The sequence below is a fragment of the Carassius gibelio genome, chromosome A7 (assembly GCF_023724105.1).
Source record: "Carassius gibelio isolate Cgi1373 ecotype wild population from Czech Republic chromosome A7, carGib1.2-hapl.c, whole genome shotgun sequence".
Lineage (NCBI taxonomy): Eukaryota > Metazoa > Chordata > Actinopteri > Cypriniformes > Cyprinidae > Carassius > Carassius gibelio.
Window position 1 is genome coordinate 39891877 of NC_068377.1, and position 27561 is coordinate 39919437.

At 39.5% G+C, this 27561-nt stretch overlaps 1 protein-coding gene across 1 annotated transcript; it reads right to left on the reverse strand.

Annotated features, from left to right (window-relative positions):
- Positions 1-1014: 1014 nt before the first annotated feature.
- LOC128017561 (uncharacterized) lies at positions 1015-27561 on the reverse strand. The gene is made up of 12 exons (XM_052602964.1): positions 27516-27561; positions 27269-27307; positions 25422-25701; positions 25189-25328; positions 16115-16138; positions 15691-15940; positions 3311-3459; positions 2591-2870; positions 2350-2489; positions 2012-2103; positions 1845-1941; positions 1015-1713 (listed from the first exon to the last, which is right to left on the reverse strand). The coding sequence occupies exons 1-12, from the start codon at positions 27559-27561 to the stop codon at positions 1685-1687; spliced, it is 1566 nt and encodes a 521-aa protein (XP_052458924.1). The 3' UTR covers positions 1015-1684.

Genomic DNA, 27561 nt, shown 5'->3' on the forward strand with positions numbered 1-27561 from the left:
AAAAAATATGGCCACAAATTCATTTTAGATATTAGTTTAACTATGAAAATTCTTCCTACATTAAACATGAAAATATCACTAGATTAGCAAAAATTCTAGTACTGAGACATTTAAAGGTGCTGTAGGGAACTTTTGTAAAAAAATATTTTTTACATAATTATTAAACCTGTCATTATGTCCTGACAGTAGAATATGAGACCGATAATCTGTGGAAAAATCAAGCTCCTCTGGCTCCTCCCAGTGTCCTATTGCCATTTGCAGAAACTCCATCGCTCCCGGTAAAAAATAACCAATCAGAGCTGCGGTCCGTAACTTTGTGTTCAAAATGTAGAAAAATGTATATAATAAGAGAGTACACCATGAATCCATTTTCCAAACCGTGTTTTTAGCTTGTCCTGAATCACTAGGGTGCACCTATAATAAGTGTTTATATTCGGACTATTTTAGATTGCTTCGGGGATACCGCGGCGGAGTAACCCAGTACCTTTGTGATTCTTCATAGACATAAACAGAGAGAAGTAGATCCGGCTATGATGTTCTTATGCAAGACGCAAGCAGTTCTGTTTATTAACCACTAGAGCGTCAAAAGTTCCCTACCGCAGCTTTAAAGCTGTTTGATCAGTAATACACGTTAAAACATGCAGTAAATATGTATTGTTGTTCTGTATGCTGTATGCATTTACATCAGAAATAACTGTACTTAAGTTATAAAAAGATAAGAGAAATCTTTTACTTTTCTAGTGAAAAGTAATTAAAATTACAGTAAATACTTGGGAGTCCCCCATTCCCTGCTCCTCCCCATCAATTTGGAATGCCAGCCGTCCCTCCATAGCAGCTACCTTTTCCATCTCCCCGGTAACTCACTCCAGCCCACCGCCTCGAGCGTCTATGGCACCTCGGATTCACCACAGCAGAGAGGGACCTTTTGTAGTGTGTCTCTCCTTCCTCCCAAGTTTCGGCACCGATGTAACACAATAAGTAAGTCAGAAAGGAGGAGGCGGGAACTGCCGAACATTCAAATAAAAACTTTAATAATAAGCACACAACAGTGTTACAGCCCCTCACAGTCGACTGCCGTGAACAAACAAAATAAAAACCAAAATAAAACCCAGGCCTGGTTCTCTCTCTTCCTTCACTGTCGTTCCTCCTCTTTTTGTCCTTCTGGAGATCCTCTGTGGGACTCGAGACCGGAAAATGGAGCAGGTGTTTGTCATTTTCATTAACTCCACTCCTTACTCCTTATTTTTATTTTTCCCTTTTTGCTTCTCTTTTTTCTGTTTTCTTACTGATCTATCTGTCTATCCTATCTGATACTTCTCTTTTTAATTTTGTCTGCACACGTAATTAAGGGACTCACAGCTGAAATTGCTCTACCTAACTTATAATTGTAGCATGATACTCCCCAAAAAACAAAAAAAACTTGTACTGCATTAAGCTAACTTAAAGCGGAGACTTGTCATTACACTTGCATAACATTGCTCTTTTGTTGATTTTGATTGCTTTCATTGTCCTCATTTGTAAGTCGCTCTGGATAAAAGCATCTGATAAATGACTAAACATAATGTAAATGTAAATAAACTTGTCAGGCCAAGTTAGTAGAAAACAGTCTAGGGTTGTCAAAGCTGAACCGAAGAGAGTTTAGGTTTCCATATCATCATCATCATCATCATCATCACCATGATCATCATCTTCTCTTTCTTACAGCACATTTAGCTGCAAATAAAATGAGTTCTTTAAATCATAAAAACATCACTTTCCAGTTCATTTATAATATATGCATTTTCATTCGAATTGAAAATCAACATTCCTTTTCAGTTTTCCAGTGTTTGTATGAACACACTCACCTGGTGCAGCTTCCTTCCGCATCACTTCCTGTTCTGGCGGTTGAGACCATTGCAGCGTCACGTCAGAAAACCCTCGTTCCACCAAAACAGACTGGAGCTGAAATGAGCAGATCTCTTAAAAGTGCTCTCAGTGAGCTCAGATATCTGTGTTTCCTGAGCTCTCTCACCTGTGACAGGAGCTGGACTCTCACCGCAGGATCAGACAGACTCCAACTGGACTTCAGTTTCATCTTCAGGAAAGTTCTCTTCAGTAAAGGACCTGAAAGGGCACATGAGAGTGAACATACAGAGAAAAATACATAATGTAAAACAATAACAACAAAAAAGACCTAGACCTAAATTAAATTAAATACAGGTTCACTTGCAATAAGACATAGTTTTTTCTCAAATAAAAAATTGTTTCATGTAGTGAACTATTTATTAATAAATTGCATTTAAAAATGAAAAAATAAATTAAGCCGTTAATAGTTTCCCAAAACATAAAATCTGATGAATCAAATCAGACCTTCTCCATAGACCTCCACCTCACACAGGGTAAGAATTTTTGAATCTCCAGGAATGATCAGATTCACGTATCGACCCTCCATATCGTTACAAATGTAGGTGGAGGAAACACCAGCTGGAATGCTAGAAATCACAGTGCATCTAAAGAGAATCAACAAAAACATAATTAAGACTTCTTATCTTTCTTTATATGTGTTTTCAGGGATTTTTAAGGATTTTAAGCCACTAAAAGATAAACTCACATGGGATTGTTGTTGCCAGTGTTCTCCAAAGAGTTTCCAATTCGAATCTCCGCTCCATTTATTCGTTCAGGACAGCAGTCTAGTCTGTTTGTGATTACGACTATACTTACTCTGTAAATAAAACTCAGATCCACCCTCCACCATGGGTTAGTCTGAACATTGGTTGAGAAACATGCTGACCATGGTTGTGTGAATCCTGGATTGAAATCAATGGCCTGTTCAGAGATCAAGCTGCCATTGGTTGATGATTGTGTGACGTTTCTTTCTGTTGCCAAATTACCTGGACGATGTCATAGTTGCAAGAAACAGTTTTAGTATGCACATTTTATACTCCTTTAACTTGTTTTGAGGGGAGATTATCTTCAATTAGGCATTTGAGAAAAAGTCCTATCTACCTGAATGGAGAAATCCTGAAAACTCAAAAACTGGCTGTCACACTCGCATTTAAATAACATAAAACATAACACAAAATCAGCTATAAAATCTGACATAAACTGTCCCATAAATGTTCTGATGTGCTCAAATAGCATCATAAAATCTTTTAATTCAGGCTGGTCCAGTAAAGACAGCTGCAGTGACGTGATGATGACTTTACCAACCAGCAGCTGGCTCATTTATTTGGAACTATATTAAAAACCACTTTAATGAAATGAGAATTTCTTAAAAAATCAAATTTAACCGGAGAAGGTTTAGACCAGATAGTTAAGTAGCTTGAATTACCTGGAAAAATCACATAGACTCCCACTTCACAGACAGTGAGATACTGTTGTGAATCTCCAGGAATATTAACAGTGATATAACGTCCCTCCATCCCATCACACGAGTAGCTGTAGGTAGCTCCTGCTGGGATATTAGAAACTACAGCACATCTGGAGAAAGATGAAAGAGTGATGATGAACTCTTTCTTTTACAACAAGATGTATATTTTATAATTTTATATTCAGATGTTGGTGGTCAGAGTTAGTGTTAATAACCTCTGCCAACAAGGTCGGCCTATTTGCACCATAGACTCAATAAAACATGAACATAGTGTCCGTCACATCACCAGTAGTTTTCTGAAGAACATTTTTGAAATTCTAAGTGGGTGGAGCGGGCCATCGCCATCTTTGCAGTGTGTTACCATTCGTCAATCATGGATAATCAAAAAAAAAAAAAAGGCGGTAGGAGGTTTCTGAAGCCACGCCCACCTAGCTTAACTGGAGTGTCAGCAGTGGCGATCCACCTGTCGCTCAAGCCATGCCCTTAATTATTTTAAATATAATTTAAACATATGAATTCACCCACCTCACAGTTGTCATGAATTTCTAAATTAGCTATATTGACCAAAATAATTTTTGCACCAGGCTGTAAACATGTTTGAAACATGTAAACATGCTGAGTGGCCACACCTGCGCCCCATCAAGCTCTGGCTTTATAAACCCGGCAAACGAACACAGAGGTGAGAGATGTCTCCACAAGACTCGGCTAACCATCCCTTCTATTGTGCCCACAGATAGCAGTGTGTGTGACCACCAGCCCCATCATGGAAGGAGAGGACGGACCCACACAGCACAGCACACCACAACAAGAAGAGAGAGAGAGAGAAGCTGAGCACAGAGCACAAAACGCCTCATGTTAGCCTTTTGTTTCCCTTCACCCTTGCCAATAAAATCCACCCTTCGGGGAACTTACCTGCATCCTCGTGTCGTGTGTTTCTTCACCCTGTCACAATGGTGGAGAATGCGGGTATAGCAGTGAAGAAGTCAATGACAAGTGACCCCTCCACATTCAGTATCACCCCACTTGGATTGATCTGGACATTTTTTTTTTCTTTTGTCTTTGTTGGTTCACGTTCACTTTCTGTTTCCCCAGGTGGTACTCTTCCCCAAACGATGGAATAGCTGCTGAAACACCTTACAGAGGTGAGCATCCGCCAGCAGCAAATTATGGAGCACATGGCCTCCCAACAAGGGGAAACCGAACGCGAGCTTGCCACATCGTGGTTACACTCACAAGCCAAAACCAAGGCGAAGCTGCTAATCACCTGTGTGCACGGCGACACAAGTGAAGTTTCGGCGTGTCATGTCACCATCTCAGTGCCACCTGGCGCCTGGCCAGTAGATGTCAACTTGTCAAGGATCTGCCAGTCCCTGTCCTTCTCTGGAGGGACTGTTCGGGACTTGAACGCCTACTCGCCACCACCACCCAGCCCACCCAGGACACCAAAGAAGCCCCCACGGTGCACCGTGTTGCTGGCCTCGGATAGCCTCAAAGATGGTGAGTCACCCCCAATAGTTCTAACCTCTATTTTGATCTGTACCAGCAGGTGACTGGGGCCGGGGCTTTGCCAAGGAGCAATATGAGTATGTCCGCTTAAAGCACTGCTGGGCCCAAGTTAGGATTGCAGAGGGGAAGGAGCCTCAGCCAGCTCCCCACCAAACTCCTCACTTTATGGTGAAAAATGCACCACGCACCAAAACGGAAGTGGTGATGGAGATAGCCCATGCACACCCTATGGCACGCCACCTAAGGGCTCAGAACACGATCTTGCACCTAATGTAACGTAACCGTTTCCACTGTCCAGGCCTTGAGGCTGAAGTCAAACGGTTCTGTCAGGCCGGCCAAACCTGCCAAAAGAACTCACCATGCTCCCCTCCCCCCAGCCTGCTGATATTACTGCCCATCATTGAGGTGCCCTTAGAGGGGATCGGGATGGATCTGGTAGGGCTGCTGCCGAAGTCCGACCAGGGCTACGAACACATCCTGGTCATCGTGGATTACACCACCTGTTACCCTGAGGGACATCCCCCTCTGCAAGGCTATCACGAAAGCTATCACACAGGAGCTGGTTCTGCTGTATAGCCAGGTCGGCATCCCACCACAGAAACTGACTGACTAGGGCACCCCGTTTATGTCCCGGATGATGGCTGACCTATGCAAGCTCCTAAAGGTCCAACAGCTCCGCACCACGGTGAACCACCCCCAGACCGATGGGCTAGTTGAACAGTTCAATCAAACCCTTGAAGCAAAAAGTGCCCACTGAAGACAAGCGGGACTGGGACAAAATGTGCCTTATGTACTCTTTGGTATCTGGGAGGTCCCTCAAGCATCCACTGGGTTCACCCCATTTGAACTCCTCTTCAGCCGACAGCCCCGCGGCCTGCTTGATGTCGCCAGAGAGGCCTGGGAGCAATAACCGGCAGTACACGAACCACGGTGGAACATGTGCAGGAGATGCGAGAATGGATATATCAATTGTACCATGTGAATCTCCTGAAGCACTGGGGCGGGACCGGGCCCCAGCTCTCTACTTTCGCCAACTCACCTACCGTGGTTGTGGACATGGACCCCCAACTCTTGGCCACCCAAAAGACGGAGCTGCAACACATAGTCAGTCAGTTTTCTAATGTGCCCCCAACTCACCTACCGTGAGTTAGCCCCAGCCATCTTCCAGCGTCTAATGGACGTCCTCCTGCGGCTGCACCAGGCATACGCGGCTACATACCTGGATGACATCATTATACACTTGGAGACATGGGAATACCATCTGGAGCGGCTGAGGAAGGTGATCTTGGAACTACGCTGGGCTGGCCTGACCGCCAACCCCCAGAAAAGTCGCCTAGCCCTCGCCGAGGAATAATTTAGGGGTCGCAGCCTGATCAGACCTCAGGAGAAGAAGGTGGCAGCTATCTTCTCTGCCTCACGACCTGCCTCCAAGACTCAGGTATGGGCCCTTTTGGTGTTGAAGAAGAAGGTGGCAGCTATCTTCTCCACCTCACCACCTGGCTCCAAGACTCAGCTAGAGGCCTAACTTCTCCTCCTTAGCTTCTCCCCTGACAGACCTGAAGGGGCAGGAAGGGGCAGCCGGAGAAGATCCTTTGGAGCCCTGAGACAGGGGCAGCATTCCAGTGGATAAAGTCAGCTCTCACTGCAGACGGTTGCATCCGACACCGGGTTGGGATCCATCCTATACCAAGTCCATGATCAATCAATCAATCACCTTTATTTATATAGTGCTTTAAACAAAATACATTGTGTCAAAGCACTGAACAACATTCATTTGGAAAACAGTGTCTCAATAATGCAAAATGATAGTTAAAGGCAGTTCATCATTGAATTCAGTTATGTCATCTCTGTTCAGTTTAAATAGTGTCAGTTTTTATTTGCAATCAAGTCAATGATATCGCTGTAGATGAAGTGACCCCAACTAAGCAAGCCAGAGGCGACAGCGGCAAGGAACCGAAACTCCATCGGTGACAGAATGGAGAAAAAAACCTTGGGAGAAACCAGGCTCAGTTGGGGGACCAGTTCTCCTCTGACCAGACGAAACCAGTAGTTCAATTCCAGGCTGCAGCAAAGTCAGATTGTGCAGAAGAATCATCTGTTTCCTGTGGTCTTGTCCTGGTGGTCCTCTGAGACAAGGTCTTTACAGGGGATCTGTATCTGGGGCTCTAGTTGTCCTGGTCTCCGCTGTCTTTTAGGGCAGTAGAGGTCCTTTCTAGGTGCTGATCCACCATCTGGTCTGGATACGTACTGGATCCGGGTGACTGCAGTGACCCTCTGATCTGGACACAGACTGGATCTGGTGGCCACGGTGACCTTGGAACAAGAGAGAAACAGACAAATATTAGTGTAGATGCCATTCTTCTAATGATGCAGAAAGTACGGTGTTATGTGAAGTGTTTCCGGTTCCGGTTTACCTAATTAATGCAGCCTAAAAATCCTTTAACGGATTTGGATATTAAAAGCATATTAGTATGTTATGTGTATGCCAGGTTAAAGAGATGGGTCTTTAATCTAGATTTAAACTGCAAGAGTGTGTCTGCCTCCCGAACAATGTTAGGTAGGTTATTCCAGAGTTTAGGCGCCAAATAGGAAAAGGATCTGCCGCCCGCAGTTGATTTTGATATTCTAGGTATTATCAAATTGCCTGAGTTTTGAGAACGTAGCGGACGTAGAGGAGTATAATGTAAAAGGAGCTCATTCAAATACTGAGGTGCTAAACCATTTAGGGCTTTATAAGTAATAAGCAATATTTTAAAATCTATACGATGTTTGATAGGGAGCCAGTGCAGTGTGGACAGGACCGGGCTAATATGGTCATACTTCCTGGTTCTAGTAAGAACTCTTGCTGCTGCATTTTGGACTAGCTGTAGTTTGTTTACCAAGCGTGCAGAACAACCACCCAATAAAGCATTACAATAGTCTAACCTTGAAGTCATAAATGCATGGATTAACATTTCTGCATTTGACATTGAGAGCATAGGCCGTAATTTAGATATATTTTTGAGATGGAAAAATGCAGTTTTACAAATGCTAGAAACGTGGCTTTCTAAGGAAAGATTGCGATCAAGTAGCACACCTAGGTTCTTAACTGATGACGAAGAATTGACAGAGCAACCATCAAGTCTTAGACAGTGTTCTAGGTTATTACAAGCAGAGTTTTTAGGCCCTATGATTAACACCTATGTTTTTTCAGAATTTAGCAGTAAGAAATTACTCGTCATCCAATTTTTTATATCGACTATGCATTCCATTAGTTTTTCAAATTGGTGTGTTTCACCAGGCTGTGAGGAAATATAGAGCTGCGTATCATCAGCATAACAGTGAAAGCTAACACCATGTTTCCAGATGATGTCTCCCAAGGGTAACATATAAAGCGTGAAGAGTAGCAGCCCTAGTACTGAGCCTTGAGGTACTCCATACTGCACTTGTGATCGATATGATACATCTTCATTCACTGCTACGAACTGATGGCGGTCATATAAGTACGATTTAAACAATGCTAATGCACTTCCAATGATGCCAACAAAGTGTTCAAGTCTATGCAAAAGAAAGTTGTGGTCAATTGTGTCAAACGCAGCACTAAGATCCAATAAAACTAATAGAGAGATACACCCACGATCAGATGATAAGAGCAGATCACTTGTAACTCTAAGGAGAGCAATTTCAGTACTATGATACGGTCTAAATCCTGACTGGAAATCGTCACATATACCATTTTTCTCTAAGAAGGAATATAATTGTGAGGATACCACCTTTTCTAGTATCTTGGACAGAAAAGGGAGATTCGAGATTGGTCTATAATTAACAAGTTCTCTGGGGTCAAGTTGTGGTTTTTTTATGAGAGGCTTAATAACAGCCAGTTTGAAGGTTTTGGGGACATATCCTTATGACAATGAGGAATTAATAATAGTCAGAAGAGGACCTATGACTTCTGGGAGCACCTCTTTTAAGAGCTTAGATGGTATAGGGTCTAACATACATGTTGTTGGTTTAGATGATTTAACAAGTTTATACAATTCTTCCTCTCCTATAGTAGAGAATGAGTGGAACTGTTCCTCAGGGGGTCTATAGTGCACTGTCTGATGTGATACTGTAGCTGACGGCTGAATGGTTGCAATTTTATCTCTAATAGTATCGATTTTAGAAGTAAAGTAGTTCATAAAGTCATTACTGTTGTGGTGTTGGGAAATGTCAACACTTGTTGAGGCTTTATTTTTCGTTAATTTAGCCACTGTATTGAATAAATACCTGGGGTTATGTTTGTTTTCTTCTAAAAGAGAAGAAAAGTAATCAGATCTAGCAGTTTTTAATGCTTTTCTATAGGATATGCTACTTTCCCGCCAAGCAATACGAAATACCTCTAGTTTTGTTTTCCTCCAGCTGCGCTCCATTTTTCGGGCTGCTCTCTTTAGGGTGCGAGTATGCTCATTATACCATGGTGTCAAACAGTTTTCCTTAACCTTCCTTAAGCGTAAAGGAGCAACTGTATTTAAAGTGCTAGAAAAGAGAGAGTCCATAGTTTCTGTTACATCATCAAGTTGTTCTGAGGTTTTGGATATGCTAAGGAATTCGGATACATAAGGAAGATAACTTAAAAAGCAGTCTTTTGTGGTAGAATTGATGGTTCTTCGATACTTGTAACAAGAAGTAGAATTTACAATTTTGGCTATATGAAGTTTACACAGAACTAAATAATGATCTGAGATATCATCACTTGGCTGCATAATTTCAACACTATCAACATCAATTCCATGTGACAGTATTAAATCTAGAGTATGATTTCGACAATGAGTAGGTCCTGAAACATGTTGTCTAACACCAATAGAGTTCAGAATGTCTATAAATGCTGATCCCAATGCATCTTTTTCATTATCGACATGGATATTAAAATCATCAACTATTAAAACTTTATCTGCAGCCAGAACTAACTCGGATGTAAAATCACCAAACTCTTTAATAAAGTCTGTATGGTGCCCTGGTGGCCTGTATACAGTAGCCAGTACAAACATAACATGGGATTTATCATTAACATTGGTTTCTCTGGATAATGTTATATGAAGCACCATTACTTCAAACGAGTTATACTTGAAGCCTGCCCTCTGAGAAATCCTGAAAACGTTGTTATAAATTGAAGCAACTCCTCCCCCTTTGCCTTTTAGACGCGGCTCGTGTTTATAACAATAATCTTGGGGGGTGGACTCATTTAAAATAATGTAATCATCAGGTTTCAGCCAAGTTTCTGTCAAACAGAGCACATCTATATTATGATCAGTTATCATATTATTTACAAAAAGTGTTTTCGTAGAAATGGATCTGATGTTCAATAAGCCAATCTTTATCATTTGTTTATCCATATTGCATTTGTTTTTTATTTGTTGAACCTCAATTAAATTGTTAACCTTAACTTGATTTGGACGTTTTTTCTATTTTCTAGTTCGGGGAACAGACACAGTCTCTATAGTGTGATATCTAGGTGAAAGAGTCTCTATGTGCTGAGAATTAACTGACCTCTGTGACGGGAGGCAGATAGCAGATGGTCGGTTTAGCCAGTCTGTCTGCTTCCTGACCTGGGCCCCAGTTAGTCAAGTATAAACACTAAGACTATGTGCCATATTTCTAGACAGAAGAGTGGCGCCACCCCAGGAGGGATGAAGACCATCTCTTTTAAACAGGTCAGGTCTGCCCCAAAAGCTCGTCCAATTGTCTATGAAACCTATGTTATTCTGTGGGCACCACTTAGACATCCAGCCATTGAGTGATGACAATCTGCTATGCATCTCGTCACCATGGTAAGCAGGGAGGGGACCAGAGCATATTACAGTGTCTGACATCGTGCTTGCAAGTTCACGCACCTCTTTAACACTAGAACTACCGGAATTCTATAACTACTAGAACTGCCAATAGCGGTCATTTTGACTGTTCATACCAGACAGCAGTGAATGTCATTTTTGTCATGTTATATTTACTTCAAAGCTTCTATGGTCATGTTTTATGAAAAATGTGGGGTAATTTAAGCATACATAATATAATATGTTCGTGATATTATTGTGTAACAGCTACTAGACCTCCCACAAAAGTGCATGGCGCAATTTGCTTTCCACAATTTGCATCCGGCAAGCTGGAGATCAAAGTTTTTCACCGCAGTTAAAATGTTGTTTTTGAAAGTAAAAATGTCAACAAATATAAAATGAAGCAGAATATTTCGTTAGATAAAAACATATTGTGAATTTTGGAAATGATTACATTTGTCTTTATTCAATACATTTTGACTTTTGGAGTTTACAATGCTTTAGCATTATCGGAAATATTTGGACCACACGAATCGGAAACAATTTTATGCCACCTCTAATGAAATCTAGAATGAATAAATAGTTCTGTTATATTAGGACAGATAATAAACATCATAACACAAAATTTAAATGAATGTGAAAATTTATTAGGTTTGGTTTTATTACAACGCCTGTAATATGTGCGGTCAAATTGACCGCTATGGCCATTCAAGGTAGAAATGCTCAGAACTCTTTTTGTTTTGTAATTTTAATAAAATAACAATGTTAAAATATAATTTACATTATTTTAAGAAAAGTCATGGAACTGTAGTTATATGGGTTTTATTTCAACAAAGTTATTACATTGCAAATCTTTAAAACGGTCAAAATGACTGCCTTGGTAGTTCTAATGTTAAAGTTATTTTTAGTGATCTCCGACTGGCGAAGTCGAACATCATTAGCACCGGCATGAATAACAATCTTACTGTATTTACGTTTAGCATTAGCCAGCACTTTTAAATTTGCCAAGATGTCAGGAGCTCTGGCTCCCGGTAAACATTTGACTATGGTGGCTGGTGTCTCTATATTCACGTTCCGTACAATAGAATCGCCAATAACTAGAGCACTTTCATCAGGTTTCTCAGTGGGTGCATCACTGAGTGGGGAGAACCTGTTTAATGTTTTGATCGGAACAGAAGAGCGGTGTTTTGACCCACGACTATGCTGCCTCACCGTCACCCAGTTGCCCTGCTGCAGGGGCTCTGCTGGAACCGGACAATGTACAGGAGTCCCTGAGCTAGACGCATCCAAAGCCGTATCTAGAGCCCTAACATTCTTACTGTCCTCAATTAAAGTTTGGATGCGTGTCTCTAATTCTGAAATCTTCTCTGTCAGCCTAACTATTTCCCTGCATTTATCACATGTGAATCCCTCATCAGCGACAGAGATAGATAAACTGTACATGTGGCAAGAGGTGCAAATAACAATTGTAGGAGAAGCCATTACTCACCGTGCTTGATGAAATATTCTTACTGCGGTTGTTTGATGAACTTGTGAAAAACTGCAGCGTGAGAGAGGAGAGGAGAAAAGAAAACGCTAATGACAAGCTAACGAGTGCTAACGCTTTGCAGGTGTACTGCAGTCACGGAAGAGTGAAGATCAAAGTTAATCTGATAAGATTGATCGATAATATCAGAAATATGGTGTGAATTAAGTTATATTTTACAACTTAAAAAAACAAACGGTGAGGAAAATGATGGTGAGGAATACCCGGTGATATACATTAGCCGAAAGCAGACCCCAGCAGAGCGACAGTACCTCCTCGGCCACCACTTCACCCTCATCACCCACCATGCTCCCCTGCAGTGGATGGTCGAGCGAAGGACACGAAAACCAGGGTGACTCTGTGGTTAATTGCGCTCCAGGACTTCAACTTCACTGTGCAACACCGGGCGGGGATGGATGCATTCTCTTTTCGTGTGCTTCTTTACCCATCACATCTGTTAGTCTGCATTTACATCGGGATATCTATTGTGACATGCCATATTTTGTACTTTGCTAGTGTCACAATATCAATTGCAGATGCAGGTGAATCACGCATTTATATGTAGATATAACCTTCCAAAACTTTGCAGCTTGTAGTTGCACATCAGTCCTCTTAGGAACATGAAAACCAATACTTTTATTCAATTGAATATAACGGTATAGTCTCCCTCCAAAGGGCGAATGACCGCTCACTTAAAAATCACTAAAATTCACTTTTCAATAAAACGCTGGGGTTGTGAATGGATTATAACGTAAACACCTCTGATTGGCCATTGAGTTCAAGAAATCAACAAACATGTCTGTGATTGGCTAAATTTCTCACCTCTGCAAAAACATGCTGTAAATAAGAACATTTCATGTTCTCTGAGATCAATCTCATAAACGCAATGAAGTGTTTGCTAAATCTGTAAAAGTGTATAATTGTATGCACTGAGGGTGCTCCTTTTGTTTCAAGTTGTTTATATTTAATTACAATTGACAATGTGATATATATATGTGTGTGTATATATATATATATATATATATATATATATATATATATATATATATATATATATATATATATATATATATAGACCTCAAGCAACGTGGATTTTGTGCCTCTCCTCTCTTCCTCCAGTCTCTGGGACACTGATATCCAAAGGAAATGCAAAATTTACTTTCATCAGAGAACATAACTTTGGACCACTCAGCAGCAGTACAGTCCTTTTTGTCCAGGCGAGAATCTTCTGATGCTGTCTGTTGTTCAAGAGTGGCCTGACACAAGGAATGCGACAGCTGAAACCCATGTCTTGCATATGTCTGTGTGTAGTGGTTATTGAAGCACTGACTCCAGCTGCAGTCCACTCTTTGTGAATCTCCCCCACATTTTTGAATGGGTTTTGTTTCACAATCTTCTCCAGGGTGCGGTTATCCCTATTGCTTGTACACTTTTTTTCTACCAGATCCTTTCCTTCCCTTCACCTCTCTATTAATGCGCTTGGACACAGAGCTCTGTGAACAGCCAGCCTATTTAACAATGACCGGTTGTGTCTTGCCCTCTTTGTACAAGGTGTCAATGAATGTCAGTGTCAAAAATTTTCACTTTTTAAACAGAATTAGTGAAATAAATCTACTTTTTGATGATATTCTAATTATATGACTAGCATCTGTAATATATATACAGGTCATTCTGAAAAAATTAGCATATTGTGATAAAGTTCATTATTTTCCATAATGTAATGATAAAAATTAAACTTTCATATATTTTAGATTCATTGCACACCAACTGAAATATTTCAGGTCTTTTATTGTTTTAATACTGATGATTTTGGCATACAGCTCATGAAAACCCAAAACTCCTATCTCAAAAAATTAGCATATCATGAAAAGGTTGTCTAAACGTCTAAACTGAATCAACTAATTAACTCTAAACATCTGCAAAAGATTCCTGAGACTTTTAAAAACTCCCAGCCTGGTTCATTACTCAAAACCGCAATGATGGGTAAGACTGCCGACCTGACTGCTGTCCAGAAAGCCATCATTGACACCCTCGAGCGAGAGGGTAAGAGATAGAAAGAAATTTCTGAATGAATAGGCTGTTCCCAGAGTGCTGTATCTAGGCACCTCAGTGGGAAGTCTGTGGGAAGGAAAAAGTGTGGCAAAAAATGCTGCACAACGAGAAAAGGTGACCGGACCCTGAGGACCGATTCCAGACCTTGGGGGACCTGCGGAAGCAGTGGACTGAGTCTGGAGTAGACACATCAAGGGCCACCGTGCACAGGAATGAAACCAAATTTTGCATGTCATTCAGAAATCAAGGTGCCAGAGTCTGGAGGAAGACTGGGGAGAAGGAAATGCCAAAATGCCTGAAGTCCAGTGTCAAGTACCCACAGTCAGTGATGGTCTGGGGTGCCATGTCAGCTGCTGGTGTTGGTCTACAAATTGATCAGACTGATCTGAGATTGTATAACCATAGACTCTGATGCAGTGGTTCACAGCTGCAGGGCAGTTTCAGTGAACTCACATGATTTACGTGTTCACAGAGACACCCCCCACCCCACTTCCTCCAAGGAGGACATTGTGAAACAGTAATGATGTAACGAAGCCTCTTGTACTGAAATCACGTGATTTTGGCATTTTGATATGGCATTACAGATTCGCAAAGGTTTCAAGGCTTCATGAAGCAGTGTTTCAAAAGTGGCCATCACTTGGTGCATTATTCATTTGAAAATGACAGAAAAAGACTCAGATTCAGAGAGAATCTTGCTTACACCAAAATATCTTAAAAGTGTGTGGCCATTCTTTGGTTTCTGGAGTGTCAGAGGTGAAATTATTCAATCACGCAATTGTGTGAGAAACGGTTGCTATTTCACTCCTCAAAATCTAACTTGAGAACGCACATGCATTCTTTGCCATCACAAGAAGTTTTCTCAAGAATGTTATGACGAGGGGTGTGTGAATTGTTTCTGAATGTCAGTTTGCTATTTTGTGTTCATGTATAACAAACATTACGCTATCTGTTGAAGCAGATTTTCTCAGCTAACTGATGCACTTATACAAGATGTTTGATTTGGTTTATAATTGATTATTGAGCCTAGTGGGCATAGCAGACCATACACACCATGCATTTAGAATTCACAATTTCAGAAAAAAAAAATGGATTTTTTTTTTCCTTTGACAGCACTATTATAAAGTACATAGTTCATTCAGTTAATTTGTTTCTCTTTACTACTGTATGATCATTTGAGAACACCTGCAATCTTCATCTTTTGCTCTTATTAAAATAACATACATATGAGCAGATATCAGATCCTAAAAGAACTAAGGTCAGACTTCTCTCACAAGAGTACTAGTGGAGGTGCTACAGGGGTAAAATAGTGCTGGTGTTGTCCAGGGTTGAGCTCCGGCGCAAATAACAGAGGGCTCTCTCAATATGTTATATTTTAGGTTTTGTAGGATTTGCATACATATGTTCACCCCTCGAAAGCCTGAAACCAGCTGAGCAGAGTCTGTATATAAGTATATATCAGAGGAACTCACACAGGGTTACTGGAAACATTTGAAGAAACATTTCCAACCCGAATCTCTGCTCCATTTACACAGCAGTCGGGTACGTCAGTGATGGTCACTCTGTTCACGCTGTACGTCTTCATCAGGTCCAGTCTCCACCACGGGTCACTTTCCCACATAGTACTGCTACAGGTGTAGTTCGACCCATCCAGAGCATTTTCGGCATACCAGTCATAATATAATGTTGACTGATTGGCTGTTCCCCATGTTGCTACATTCACTGGAATTGTTCAAATGAAAACCTTATTTACAATTAAAATTATTTTTTACAAGTATTTATAGCCCTGTCGGGCTATTTAAGTCCATGAGTTTTTACCACATGTCTGAAAATGTTTCACAGCAGTACAAACTCACTAATAAAAGATGAAATAGTGTTTAATTCACAAAATCTCACCTTCTTTCTCTGCCTCCATTTGAACTGAGAAAAAGCCTTAAAATGAGAAACACAGAATGATTATTAGTATTTTGCAACTTAAATGGGTGATTTTCTTATGATTATAAACCTGTGTTCTGTTAGATTTTTACTTTACAAATATTTGCCAGTTGGGTAAAATTCTGTATGATTTCTAAAATCATGTATTAATGACTTATGTAATTAGCATCTCAAGTAAAAGTATGTTGCTTAGGGGTATTTAGAAAATATTAAAAAAGCAGACTGAAGGTCATTAAGATATTAAACAGATTGTGTTTTACTTACCCAGTAAAAAACACAGACTCTTGTAGAAGTCCCTCATGTTCATTTCAGGTGGTTTGTGATTCTTTCTGCTTTCATTTCAGGAGGTTTGAATGAATGTTTTCCCTGAGATAAACTCATTAGTTTAATTTTATATCAGTCACATGATACTGTCTCCCCTCCCACTTTTCACTTTGACTGGTGCTGGAAAGATTTTACACACACACATTTTCACTGAAAATAATGATAACGTGCAACTTCAACTTTTAGTGATGTCAGTGTCGAAAAATGTCAGTGTTGAAATTGTGGTGGTCACTTTTATCTGAAGCAAGTCAAAGGATGAAGTTCATGTTGACATGCTAACATTGAATATTGATGTAAACAGCAATAGCAAAATCCACCAAACAGTTTGTCAGCTGTCCTCTCCTGAGAGAAAACTGAGGGACAATCTTCCTGAACTACATTTGTATTTATTTTTGTATTTAAATTCAGCTGTACTACATTTTTACTTTAACTGTGTTAATGTTATTCCATATCATTCTTACTTGTATGACATTCTCTCAGTGAAACACCATGGATGAGGTTTTGAAGTTAATGACAACTGAAACTGTCAAGCTCCGAAATTACAAAAAAATAATTCTAACAGTGCCACAAAAGTGGTTCATATGACCATTTCTCCAGTCTAGATCTGTCATACTGCATGTTGCTGCACCTGCCATGTTTCAGTTTGTTTTTTCTTTCTCTTCTTATGAACATCTCAAGATCCAGTCATTTGCATTTAGTTTTTTTTATGCATGAAAGCTGCCTGTCAAAACTACCTGAAATCACACGAACACAGTCCTGCATCTGTTCTGACATGAGGAGAAGATCTGTCTCTGATCATCTTTAAAATGTTAATATTCACCTTAGTTGTTCATATAGCAATGTAGTAAATCTTTGTCCCTTTTGCCATTTGCTTCAAACTGCTGTTCACTTCTTAGATGTTTTTCTTATTCACTGTGAGTTTTCTTTGAGTCGTTTGCTTTGAAAGCCTGTTCCAAAAACCATGAATGTGAATGTAAATGTAAATGTAAATGTTCTCAAATTGCTGACTCAGAAGAACACGAACATATTTGAATGCACACTATGATTGCATCTGTACTAGTGTCTTGAGCTTTGAAACAACAGCTCATCATGTGTTTTACATTTTTCATGTTTAAGCTCCACCAACATTAATCTGCCACAATTCTTACTTGATTCTTTCTGAAAATGTCTGCTCGGTGTCTTTCTTGGCCCTGATGCACTTGTTTGTGCAGTTCGTTTGACGTTTGAGTATGTAAATAATGTGGATGCTATATATTTGTGGAAAGAAGCTATGAAAATGACACTTGATTGAGATGAATGAAATGTGAGTGTTTGCATTCTGACTACTATTAACTATCTATTCTGAATACTACTAACTATTTTTGGATAATACATTTGTAAGCTGATCCACTAAGACATTGGTTTTAGCTACGTTAAGTGTTTCAGAATGTTATTAGCCTGTTTGAAGTGCATGTTTATCTGGAGGATAGTCTGTCACCTGCCTGTAGCTTTACAGTAACCCTTCAGACTTTCATTAGCTTGTTCAGTTGTGTTTGATTAGGGCTAAAGCAAACCTTGCTGGGCCGTGGCTCTCCATGTCCGATGTTCGCCACCCCTAGACATACAGAAAACATCTTTAAGATGGTAATTTAGAATCAATGCCAAGTCACTTCAAAATATGTGTAATGGGACCATGATTTGGTCACTACAATTCCAAGCAGCCCTGGCATTATATAAGGAGGTGGTGAAGATTGTCTTCTTTTTTTTGTTGGTATGTTGTGGCAGATTTAGAAAGATAGAGCACTTAAAAGAATGGCAGCAGAAAAGCAGCTATATGAAATACTGCTGGAGCTTCGTTGAGAATTGAACATATGATGTACCGATTAAGGAGTGTTGTGGCTGGATTATTGACTGCCTGATTGTTGCCTGACTGTCCCAGTCAAAAATAGTGGATGTTAGAGGGATGCACGGTTACCGTTTACTTTAGATTTAAAACTTTTATTATTGGTTTATTTCTTTTGTTCTGTGAATTTGAGACCCAGAGGGTCAGAGGAGAGAGTTGGCCCCAAAGAATCTGGGTTAATAGTGATTGTGTTAAAATGCTGATTTGGTTTGTATCACCTGCATTGCCCACTGTTAATTAAGTTGTTTATTCTTTTCTTTTTTAGGTTCAGTTTTGGTTTCTTAAGCCAGTGGTGGCCACTGAGTTGCCCTCACTGTGTGGATGGCGGTGGTGAGGTGGCTGGGATTGTGTGGTGGTTTGATCACTTTATCTTGGTTTGTTTTTTTCTGTAGGTTTGCAGTGTGATTGCCGTGAGCTTGACTGCTGTGAGAACACTTTTGCTCGTGCCACTTCTGTCTTCACTTTCTAGTTAACCTGTGGTCATCTATAGTTGGTTTTCTTTTGTTTATTTATTTATTTTGATTTTGTTTTCATGTGAGTTTTTGCATCAAAGATTGATGATGTGATGTTTCAATAATTTTGACCTGTCTGAATAAAAATGTGCCTGTTTGTCAAAGTAGCATAATGGCCCCTTTCGCCTGGTTACTATTGACCCCTTAAGGTCATCCCACCACATATGTCTAGCTATGTAGCTACTGTAGATGCTATTACACAGCAGGTGAAGTTCTTTAACAGATTTGGAACTAGAAAAGACTACACTAATGCACTGTAGCTGCATGTTTATGTAGCGCATATACATATATATATATATATATATATATATATATATATATATATATATATATATATTGCATTTAGTTGTCTATTGTAATGTTTGCTTAATAATTGGTGTGAAAGTGTATTGATGTGAACTGATGCAAGACAGTACACGCTGAGAGATGCTAGACAATTTTTAGAACAGATTCCAATAAATTGTAATTTGAGTTGAATTGTATTGGACATGGGCTATGTGCACTTATGTGTCTTAGTCATACTATTTTCTTATATACTGACAGTTACTATTAATTTATGCTACTATAGATTACTCTTACAGAAGACTGTTTTGAAGAATGTGCTGTGTTCTTTCATTACACAGCTTTGAAAAAACGGGTATCGCTTAGCTCCCTCTGCTTCTGCAGATGCATAGAAAGATGCCTTTCATGGAATCTTTGATCTGCATACTCTAAAGATCGCTATGGGCATTTTCCCATAGCGACCTCTAGAGGACAAAATGTCTCTTTCTCTTCTCAGGGGACCATAGTTACATACTAAGGCTGCACGATAAATCGCATGATATATTTAATGCACATCTTGTCAATAAAGCCTGTTCTGTAATCAGCAGTAAATCTCCATCACCTGCATGCTTTCACATGGAGCAACATTAACTACACAGAGCCCATGTTCACTGATAAGCTGTGCAAAATATGCACAACATATGATTGTGTTTTTACGCAGCTTAAGTCAGTTAATTCTCAGCACATAGAGACTCTTTCACCTATATATCACACTATAGAGACTGTGTCTGTTCCCCAAGCTAGAAAATACAAAAAACGTCCTAACCAATTTAGGAGTAACAATTTCATTGAGGTTCAACAAATAAAAAACAGGCATAATACAGATAAATGCTAAAGCTTGGCTTATAAAATATCAGGTCCCTTTCTACGAAATAACTTTATGTAAATGATATGATCACTGATCATAATCTAGATGTGCTCTGTTTGACCTTACTAAAATCTGATGAATTCATTGTTTTAAATGAGTACCGCCAAATATTACTGTTATAAACATGAGCCACGTAAAGGTAAAGGGGGAGGTGTTGCTTTAATTTATAACAATGTTTTCAGTATTTCATACCCCTTCGTCTGAAGTGTGGTCCCAAAAAATCTTTGTTTGAAGGGCTATCTGGCCCTTCGCCTTACCCCTACCCCTCCAACCAAAAGAGAATCGAGACAAAGGGGAAGGGCTAAGGGGTAGAATTTGGATTGGGCTCTCTTTGTTTAAAACTAGATTAAAAACAGGGTCAAAATGCAATATGATTTTTGGTTTCTTGGGTACAGGGATGATGGTGGAGTGTTTGAAGAAGAAGGGAACTTCACACAGCACCAGGGATCTGTTGAAGATCAGTGTGAAGATGGATGATAACTGGACAGCACAGGATTTAAAGCATGCTGAAGAGACACCATCTGGGGCTTTGCCTTTCCTTATCTCCTGCTTTCTAAAGACTTTGCATACATCCTCTTCACAGATCTTGAGTGCAGTTTGAGAAACAGAAGCGGGAGGGAGGGAGGTGGAGGGGGTTGTGAGACAGTCTGAGTGGGTTTGGGGTGTCAGACCTGGCTTTTGCTTTTCAAACCTGCAAGAAAAACTCATTCAGGTATTCAGCCAGGTGATGATTGGCCTCAGAGCAGGGGAATAGGGCTTTCAGGCTTTTCCACACTGATGTATCGTCACTACTTGAAAGCTGTTTTTTTTTTTTTTTTTCAGAGCAGTTTAAAGGGGGCATTACACCCAGTTTAACCCAATCTTATATTAATCTTGAGTATGTTAATCTATAGAGTAGCACTGCATCCTTCATATATCCAACTTATCAAAGTTGGATATATGAAGACACACAACTGCTGGTCCAAGCCTGGAGACTCCACATTCTCCTCCCTGATGACAGCAGACTGAAGAAGCTGTGTGACTGGTGGGTGGGATCACCTGTGATGCAGTGGCGGGATAAATGTCCTTTAGGGAGAGGAGAGAGACACCAACAATCTTCTCAGCTGCTCTCACTATGCGAATGACCATATGACCAAATCTGATTCAAACCAATGTGAAATAAAAATAATAATAATAATTAACAAATTTAATAATTTCCTTTTACAAACAGTAATATTTATTTTAATTAAGTTAATTTTAACAACATAAAAACAATCAAATGTTTTTTACATTTCAATGTTTAATTGTTTGCATTTCTGAAACAATATGTTGAACACCAAAGTTCTACCCTTCCTAAAAACAGACTAAAGTTTGTCGGCCATTATGGGACTACAGGTGGAAAGATATATCTGATTATAATGTGATGAAAACCACTTATCAAAGAAGGACAAAGAAGAAAAATATCTTTGATGTAACAATTGAATCTGTTATGCAAAAAAAAAAAAAAAAAATGTTAAAGTAAATGGGTGCCTTGCATTCCTCTTCATGTGTTTCTCCTTTTCACATTCTGGCAGAAATTATGGGTGGTTCCAAAATACATGGTCACATGAAAGTAAAAGTGTACAGTTGTCAATAAACAGGGGGCGGGTCAACTTACCACACTCTCCCCTACTTTATTTTACGAAGATGAGGCAGATCTCACTCTTATCAAAGCATCTACAATACAGACTGAAATGATTACAGAGTATGCTGTCTTCTCTTTTAATTGTATATTTGTAACAACTGGATAAGTTGTAACAAGCACACCCTCCATAGTACACCTTTTTTGGTTTGGGCCACTGCCCCTCAAAATGTCTGTGCACAGCCCTGCTCACAACTGTATGCGTGTTTCAAGACAGGTAGATACTACGAAGACATACAAAAACACTGCAACTCACAAGACAAAAGCACTGTTTTGATGGGAGAGAGAGAAGCTGCTGCGTGTGCACTTGCCAGCATTTTTCCATCTTTAGGAAGATGAACAAAGTTCATTCCATTACAACCAAAAACTCACTTCTTTGGAGACATTCTTTCTGAGCAAGTCCTGTGCAGCACTGCCACCAGATGAAGCTTGTTGATGGGCGCAATCTTGCTCTCACTCCAGCTGATGTGTGGGGGCAGTTTTCTGGAAGAAATGCCCATATAAGGAATTCCACCCTCATCTACGTCATAAAGAGCCACAATGGAAAAAAAAACTCTCCGAAACTTGTATGAACCTGGAAGTAAGATATTTGGCATATAAATACTCAGTCATACATCCGAATTGTATTTTGAAACGTTGTCCACGCTCACTGGCAGCATCAAGGTGCCAAAAATGCCTTGACCCCCCCCCCCCCCCCCCTCTTCCTGATTAATATATATATCACATTTATTTGTATAACACATTTCAAAACACATATTGTTTCAAAGCAGTTTTACAGAAAATGCACGCTTTTCTGTTACAAAATCAGAATAGTCTTTATATGAACTTGTATCAGAAAGAACAGTTGAAATCTAAATCAAATTATAGTATTTACAAATACCAGATATGCATTCGCATTGCAAACTTTGTGTTCATTTTAAACCAATGAAAATGTCATAATTTTGTATCTGGAGTCCTTGCAGTGTAGGCATCATCTACTCACAGGTGCTGGGTCATATGAAGTCTTCACAAGAGTCTAGAAAAAAAAAAAAAAAAAAAAAATATATATATATATATATATATATATATATATATATATATATTCAGTACTGCACTCAAAGGATGACACATTCAATAATTACTCAATAATATAATTAGAATTTATGTTGACAGCCAATTTTCGCTCTTTTCTCATTGTTATTTACATTTTAAAGGGGTCATATGGCATAAAACATTGCATAAATATAATGACCATGTCTGCATTTGTGATCAGAGAAATGGCAGGGGGGGGCGCTGTGCGGGTTTCGAGCCCCTGCCCCTTTAAGGTCCGATGCTAAAGTGCCCCTGCATTCTGGTCTAAATAAAATCTGTAATTGACAACAAAGTAATTTCATAATATATATTGTGTTTTATAAAAAAAAAAATAATGATGTTAAAGGGACAGTAAGTAGGAATTACTCCCATCTAGTGGTGAAATTGTATTTTGCATTCAAACTATGTTTGCTCTCCAGCGCCTCGCTTTTTCAAATGCGTGTTGCATCTACGGTAAGCGATATGTACCAAAAAGCTTTGACAGGATGTCTTCTAATAGCACTTCGTCGAGTTTTCCTTCAGGTGAACAGGTGTGTTATTTCAAACAAACAGCAACATGACCATAAACAAACGAATGTTACAGTATGAATTACTGACTGTGGTAAACATCAAATATTGTAATTAGTAGTTATGTCTTCTTTATTCGTTATATTTTTGTGAATAATGTGCATTGTTAGATATAAAAAAAATATTGTAATATAGATTGTAACACTGACTTACCTGTCGAGAAGAAAACTGGCCACTTCAGCGTCTCTTTTGAAATCTTTATCCAGCATTAGCTCTTTCCACCTAGAAAAAGCTTCCCCGACATTAACTCTTGTTTTCTGTAATCTACGGTCACGTTTCCTTTTACGTTCTATTTTTTACTGTTTTGGCGACGATGTTTTCTTCTCCTGTGGCGCGGCATATGTATGGTCCATAATAAGAATGCAATCCAGACTTTTAAACTTGCCGGTGCAGTTTCAAGCGCCTCTCACTGCTCTGCACCTGCGTTTCTGGCTCTGACCGAAAACGCGCTGTGGAAACGCGTTGGCTTAGTACTTTTTGTCCCTCTCTGCTATTATAGTTTTGCAAGATGGCAGAACTACATGGAAGCCTCCGTCGACCTACCTGTCCCATGTATATAAAGATAATAAATTCTTCATTTACAAGGATTAGTTTAAACATTGGCATAGGTATTTGTACACCATTGAGGGCATATTTATGAATAAAAATATTGATTTTAGATAATAAAATACCTAAAAAGTTACTTATTGTCCCTTTAATTAATATAAATAATTAACTCAACTTTTTGGCAATTTTTATCCCAACGAAAAAACCCACAGATGGGAAGGTGCTATACCAACCCATAGTTGGGTTACTGTTTGGGCTATTGTTAAAATTTTTTAGTGTGTACAATAACAAAGATATAGTTTTTCTCAGTTGATATTTAAACTAATGTTTTATTTTGAAGATGAGCTTGAGCTGAAAAATGAGTGAATTTTAACACACCCTCAAAGGAATCTGAAATATAGTGGTACCATTTGGGGCAATAATGCTATTTTTCCTGTTATTTGTGAACAGAGAAACGACAAACAACAAGTGCTACTCTACACTTCTCCAAACTTGCATTTGAATCATCAGTGGCAAATTCTTTAAATATTAAAACATATATACAGGCTGTGAGTAAGAGCAGCCTGTGTAACCCCTCTCTCTTGGGTCCTCACACTCGCTCTGAGTGGACCTTTAACCTGGGTCTCCAGCGTTGGAGGCAGACGCTCTAACAAGGAGGCTAAATGACTGCAGCCACTGGTGTGTCGCTAGTGTGTCTCTTGCGATCGGCTACTCTCCCAAGTCAGGAAACAGTCCTTCGTAAAACTTAAATATCTGTGTTGAACTGTTCTGGAAGAGTGCTGCAAATACAACTTAACCACTGATTTTTAGTTGTGTCCTCTTTTGGAAGATCAAAAAAAGTAGTTTCGCTTTCACAACAAAACACACAGCCGTGGCAATAATACTACAGTGAGAATCAAGGTTACTCCTCCTTTCTTTGCGTGACATTTTGCCGGCTTTATGCAAATCTTCCAACAGTTTGTAGACATGTGAGGGCATGTTTAAACAAGGTGTTTTAGGAGGGAGTGGACAAGTCTTAACTTTTATTAATACTATCTCTTTGGGTTTGAGATTTTAGTCTGCAACTTCAGGGATCTTATCTGTTCACAAACAGCTTGTAACACTCCAAAGATAAAGGAAAACTAGAAAATGCATCACATGACCCCTTTAAAATAGTTGATTGTTAAGTTCTGTTCATCATACATCTGTACTCTACTGACAACGGAGAATGGACATATTTTTTCCACATTAAATTTCACTAATGTGTCCACACTTTATCAATCTAGAATGAGGTGCCAGAGTTACCTGTTCCATAAACCTCCACCTCACACAGTGTGAGATACTCCTGGATGTTAGGGAGGTACATGTTCACATAACGACCTTCCATTCCACCGCAAGAGAAACTGACAGAACTGCCTGCTGGAACCAGTGAAGTGACACCACATCTACAGAGAGAAAGAGAGAAACCACGACACAATCAGCTGACCTGCTCAAATCCAGTTCTCCTGACACGTTCATAACTGTTTTCATAACTTCACCTGGGATTGTTGTTGCCGTTGTTTTCCAGAGAGTTTCCGATGCGGATCTCAACTCCAGTCATGCGCTCCGAGCAGCAGTCGGCTCTGTTGGTGATGGTCACGTTGTAAATGTGATAAGAATCCAGCAGGTCCAGCCTCCACCATGGGCTGAGATCGTATTCTGTGTGGGAGCAACTTGAGGCTAAACCTGGAGCGTATCTGATGCCGTCGATGGCGTTTGCAGCTCCCCAGGTGGAATATGTGGACGACTGTACAGCTGTTCCTTTTAATGCCAAATTCTCTGAAAACATTTAAAGAGACAGAGGGTCAAGACTCAAATGTGTGAAATTTCAGTACATTCCAATTGGTTTCAAATATTATATTCCAACCCAAGACACTTAATTACATTTACGACTACATTAATATTTGAAATTAATATGTTTAATGTATCTGCACTTACATGAACTAACTTTGCAGTTGTATTTTATTAACCAACATTAACACATTTGTGTATTGGTTAATGTTAGTTTATGCATGTTATTTAGTGGGACCTTAGTTACTACTTTGGTCACACATTATTCTAGGGTCCAATTCTCACTATTAACTAACCATTAACTATGACTTTTGCCTCAATTAACTCCTTATTTGCTGCTTATTAATAGTTTATAAGGTAGTTGTTAAGTTTAGTTGTTAATGTCATGCATTATATGTACATTATAAGCACTAATAATCAGGGCCGGCGCAAGCTCAAATGCCGCTCTAGGCAGAGCACAATCGTGCCGCCCCCACCTTAAAGATGCATGTAAAAAACTTTTTTTTATCTATGAAATTACACTAAAATAAAAACGTGCAAGCATGTTTTCAGAGTTTTTTTTTTCATTCTGCAAAAAGGTGAAAAGGGACACAATGCAACAGCTGCGTATAATTTCTGTTTTATGCTAATAGATAGTGTACAGAATAAAACTAAACATATGCACACAACTCTTTAGCTCACAAAACTGGAGGTTTCGATTTTTTCTTGACTGATACACACATTCACACACCTACATTTCAGGAGCGTGCGCATCGGGCTTTCGCAGCGGCAAACGCTTTGATTGCGTCCTCGAGTTTAAACTTAGGCTACTTCTGAGATAATTTTTATCAGTTTAAGCTTTGAGAAACTGTGTTCTCCAGAGCTCACAGTGACGGGGAGAGTGAGAAGCACTCTCAATGCTACAAAAACATTTGGAAAATTGTTTTCCATCCCTTTTTCACAGATGAATTTAAGCCCATCCAGTGGTTTAGATCCAGCAACCAGGTGTCCACCCAAAGCAGTCAGCTCTTCAAACAATTCATGCCCATCAACATCCCATGAGTCTCCATGAGTCAGGGCCTTTTCCAGTCCTAAGCAATCCTGAAGAACTATTTGAGAGATGCGATGTCATATAAAAATCCAAATACCATGGGCGCCATGGTCTCTAAGCAGCGAAAAGCGCTCTTCCACGGAGGCGATTACTCATGACCAGATAATTTTATCAGTTTTGACATTTTTGAATATACATTAAAGTATTTTGCATGCATATATAGACCTACTAATAGGGCGCTGCCCGCTGCCGGGCGGGAATTTTTATTCGAAATGTAAAGTTTTTTTTTTTTTTTTTTTTTTTTTTTTTTTATAGCTACTAAAAAATCTGTTGAAGTGCCATAATTGTAACCTATGTGAAACAAACAAATAATTTAATAATTCTCTCTCTCTCTCTCTCCCTCGCCTTCTCTCTCTCTTGCCGCCCTGGCTGAGCTGCCGCCCTATATATAGGCACGCGCCGGCCCTGCTAATAATCAGCCAAAATGTTAATAAAAGACATGCTAATAAGCAAACTACTTTTTACCTTCCAAGTTTTCTGAACTCCCCTCAATGGAAAAGACACCTGTTATAAAAACAGAATATTAAATTTATTTTTCTGATGTCCATCGATTGTAGGTTGCATTTGATTCTTTAAATATTTCATAAAGAATAGCTAAACAGCATCTATAATTTACATCCTTTGATTGATGCATGTCATTTTTACTCACCCAAAAGTAAGAACAGATAAGAGAGTCCCTCCATTTTGTTTTTAAAGACCATTAACCAGATACCTGTGACAAGGGTGTAATTTTCCCCTTCTGCTGTTTCTTGTACCAT

What these genes read in the sequence shown, in the direction of transcription:
- LOC128017561 (XM_052602964.1), bottom strand. Translation starts at nt 27,561, where the DNA reads ATGGTACAAGAAACAGCAGAAGGGGAAAATTACACCCTTGTCACAG. An exon ending in GGTGGAGGTCTATGGAGAAG is followed by an intron (nt 2,104 to 2,349) that starts GTCTGATTTGAT and finishes GTGCCCTTTCAG; the next exon opens with GTCCTTTACTGAAGAGAACT. An exon ending in GAGTCCAGCTCCTGTCACAG is followed by an intron (nt 1,942 to 2,011) that starts GTGAGAGAGCTC and finishes TGCTCATTTCAG; the next exon opens with CTCCAGTCTGTTTTGGTGGA.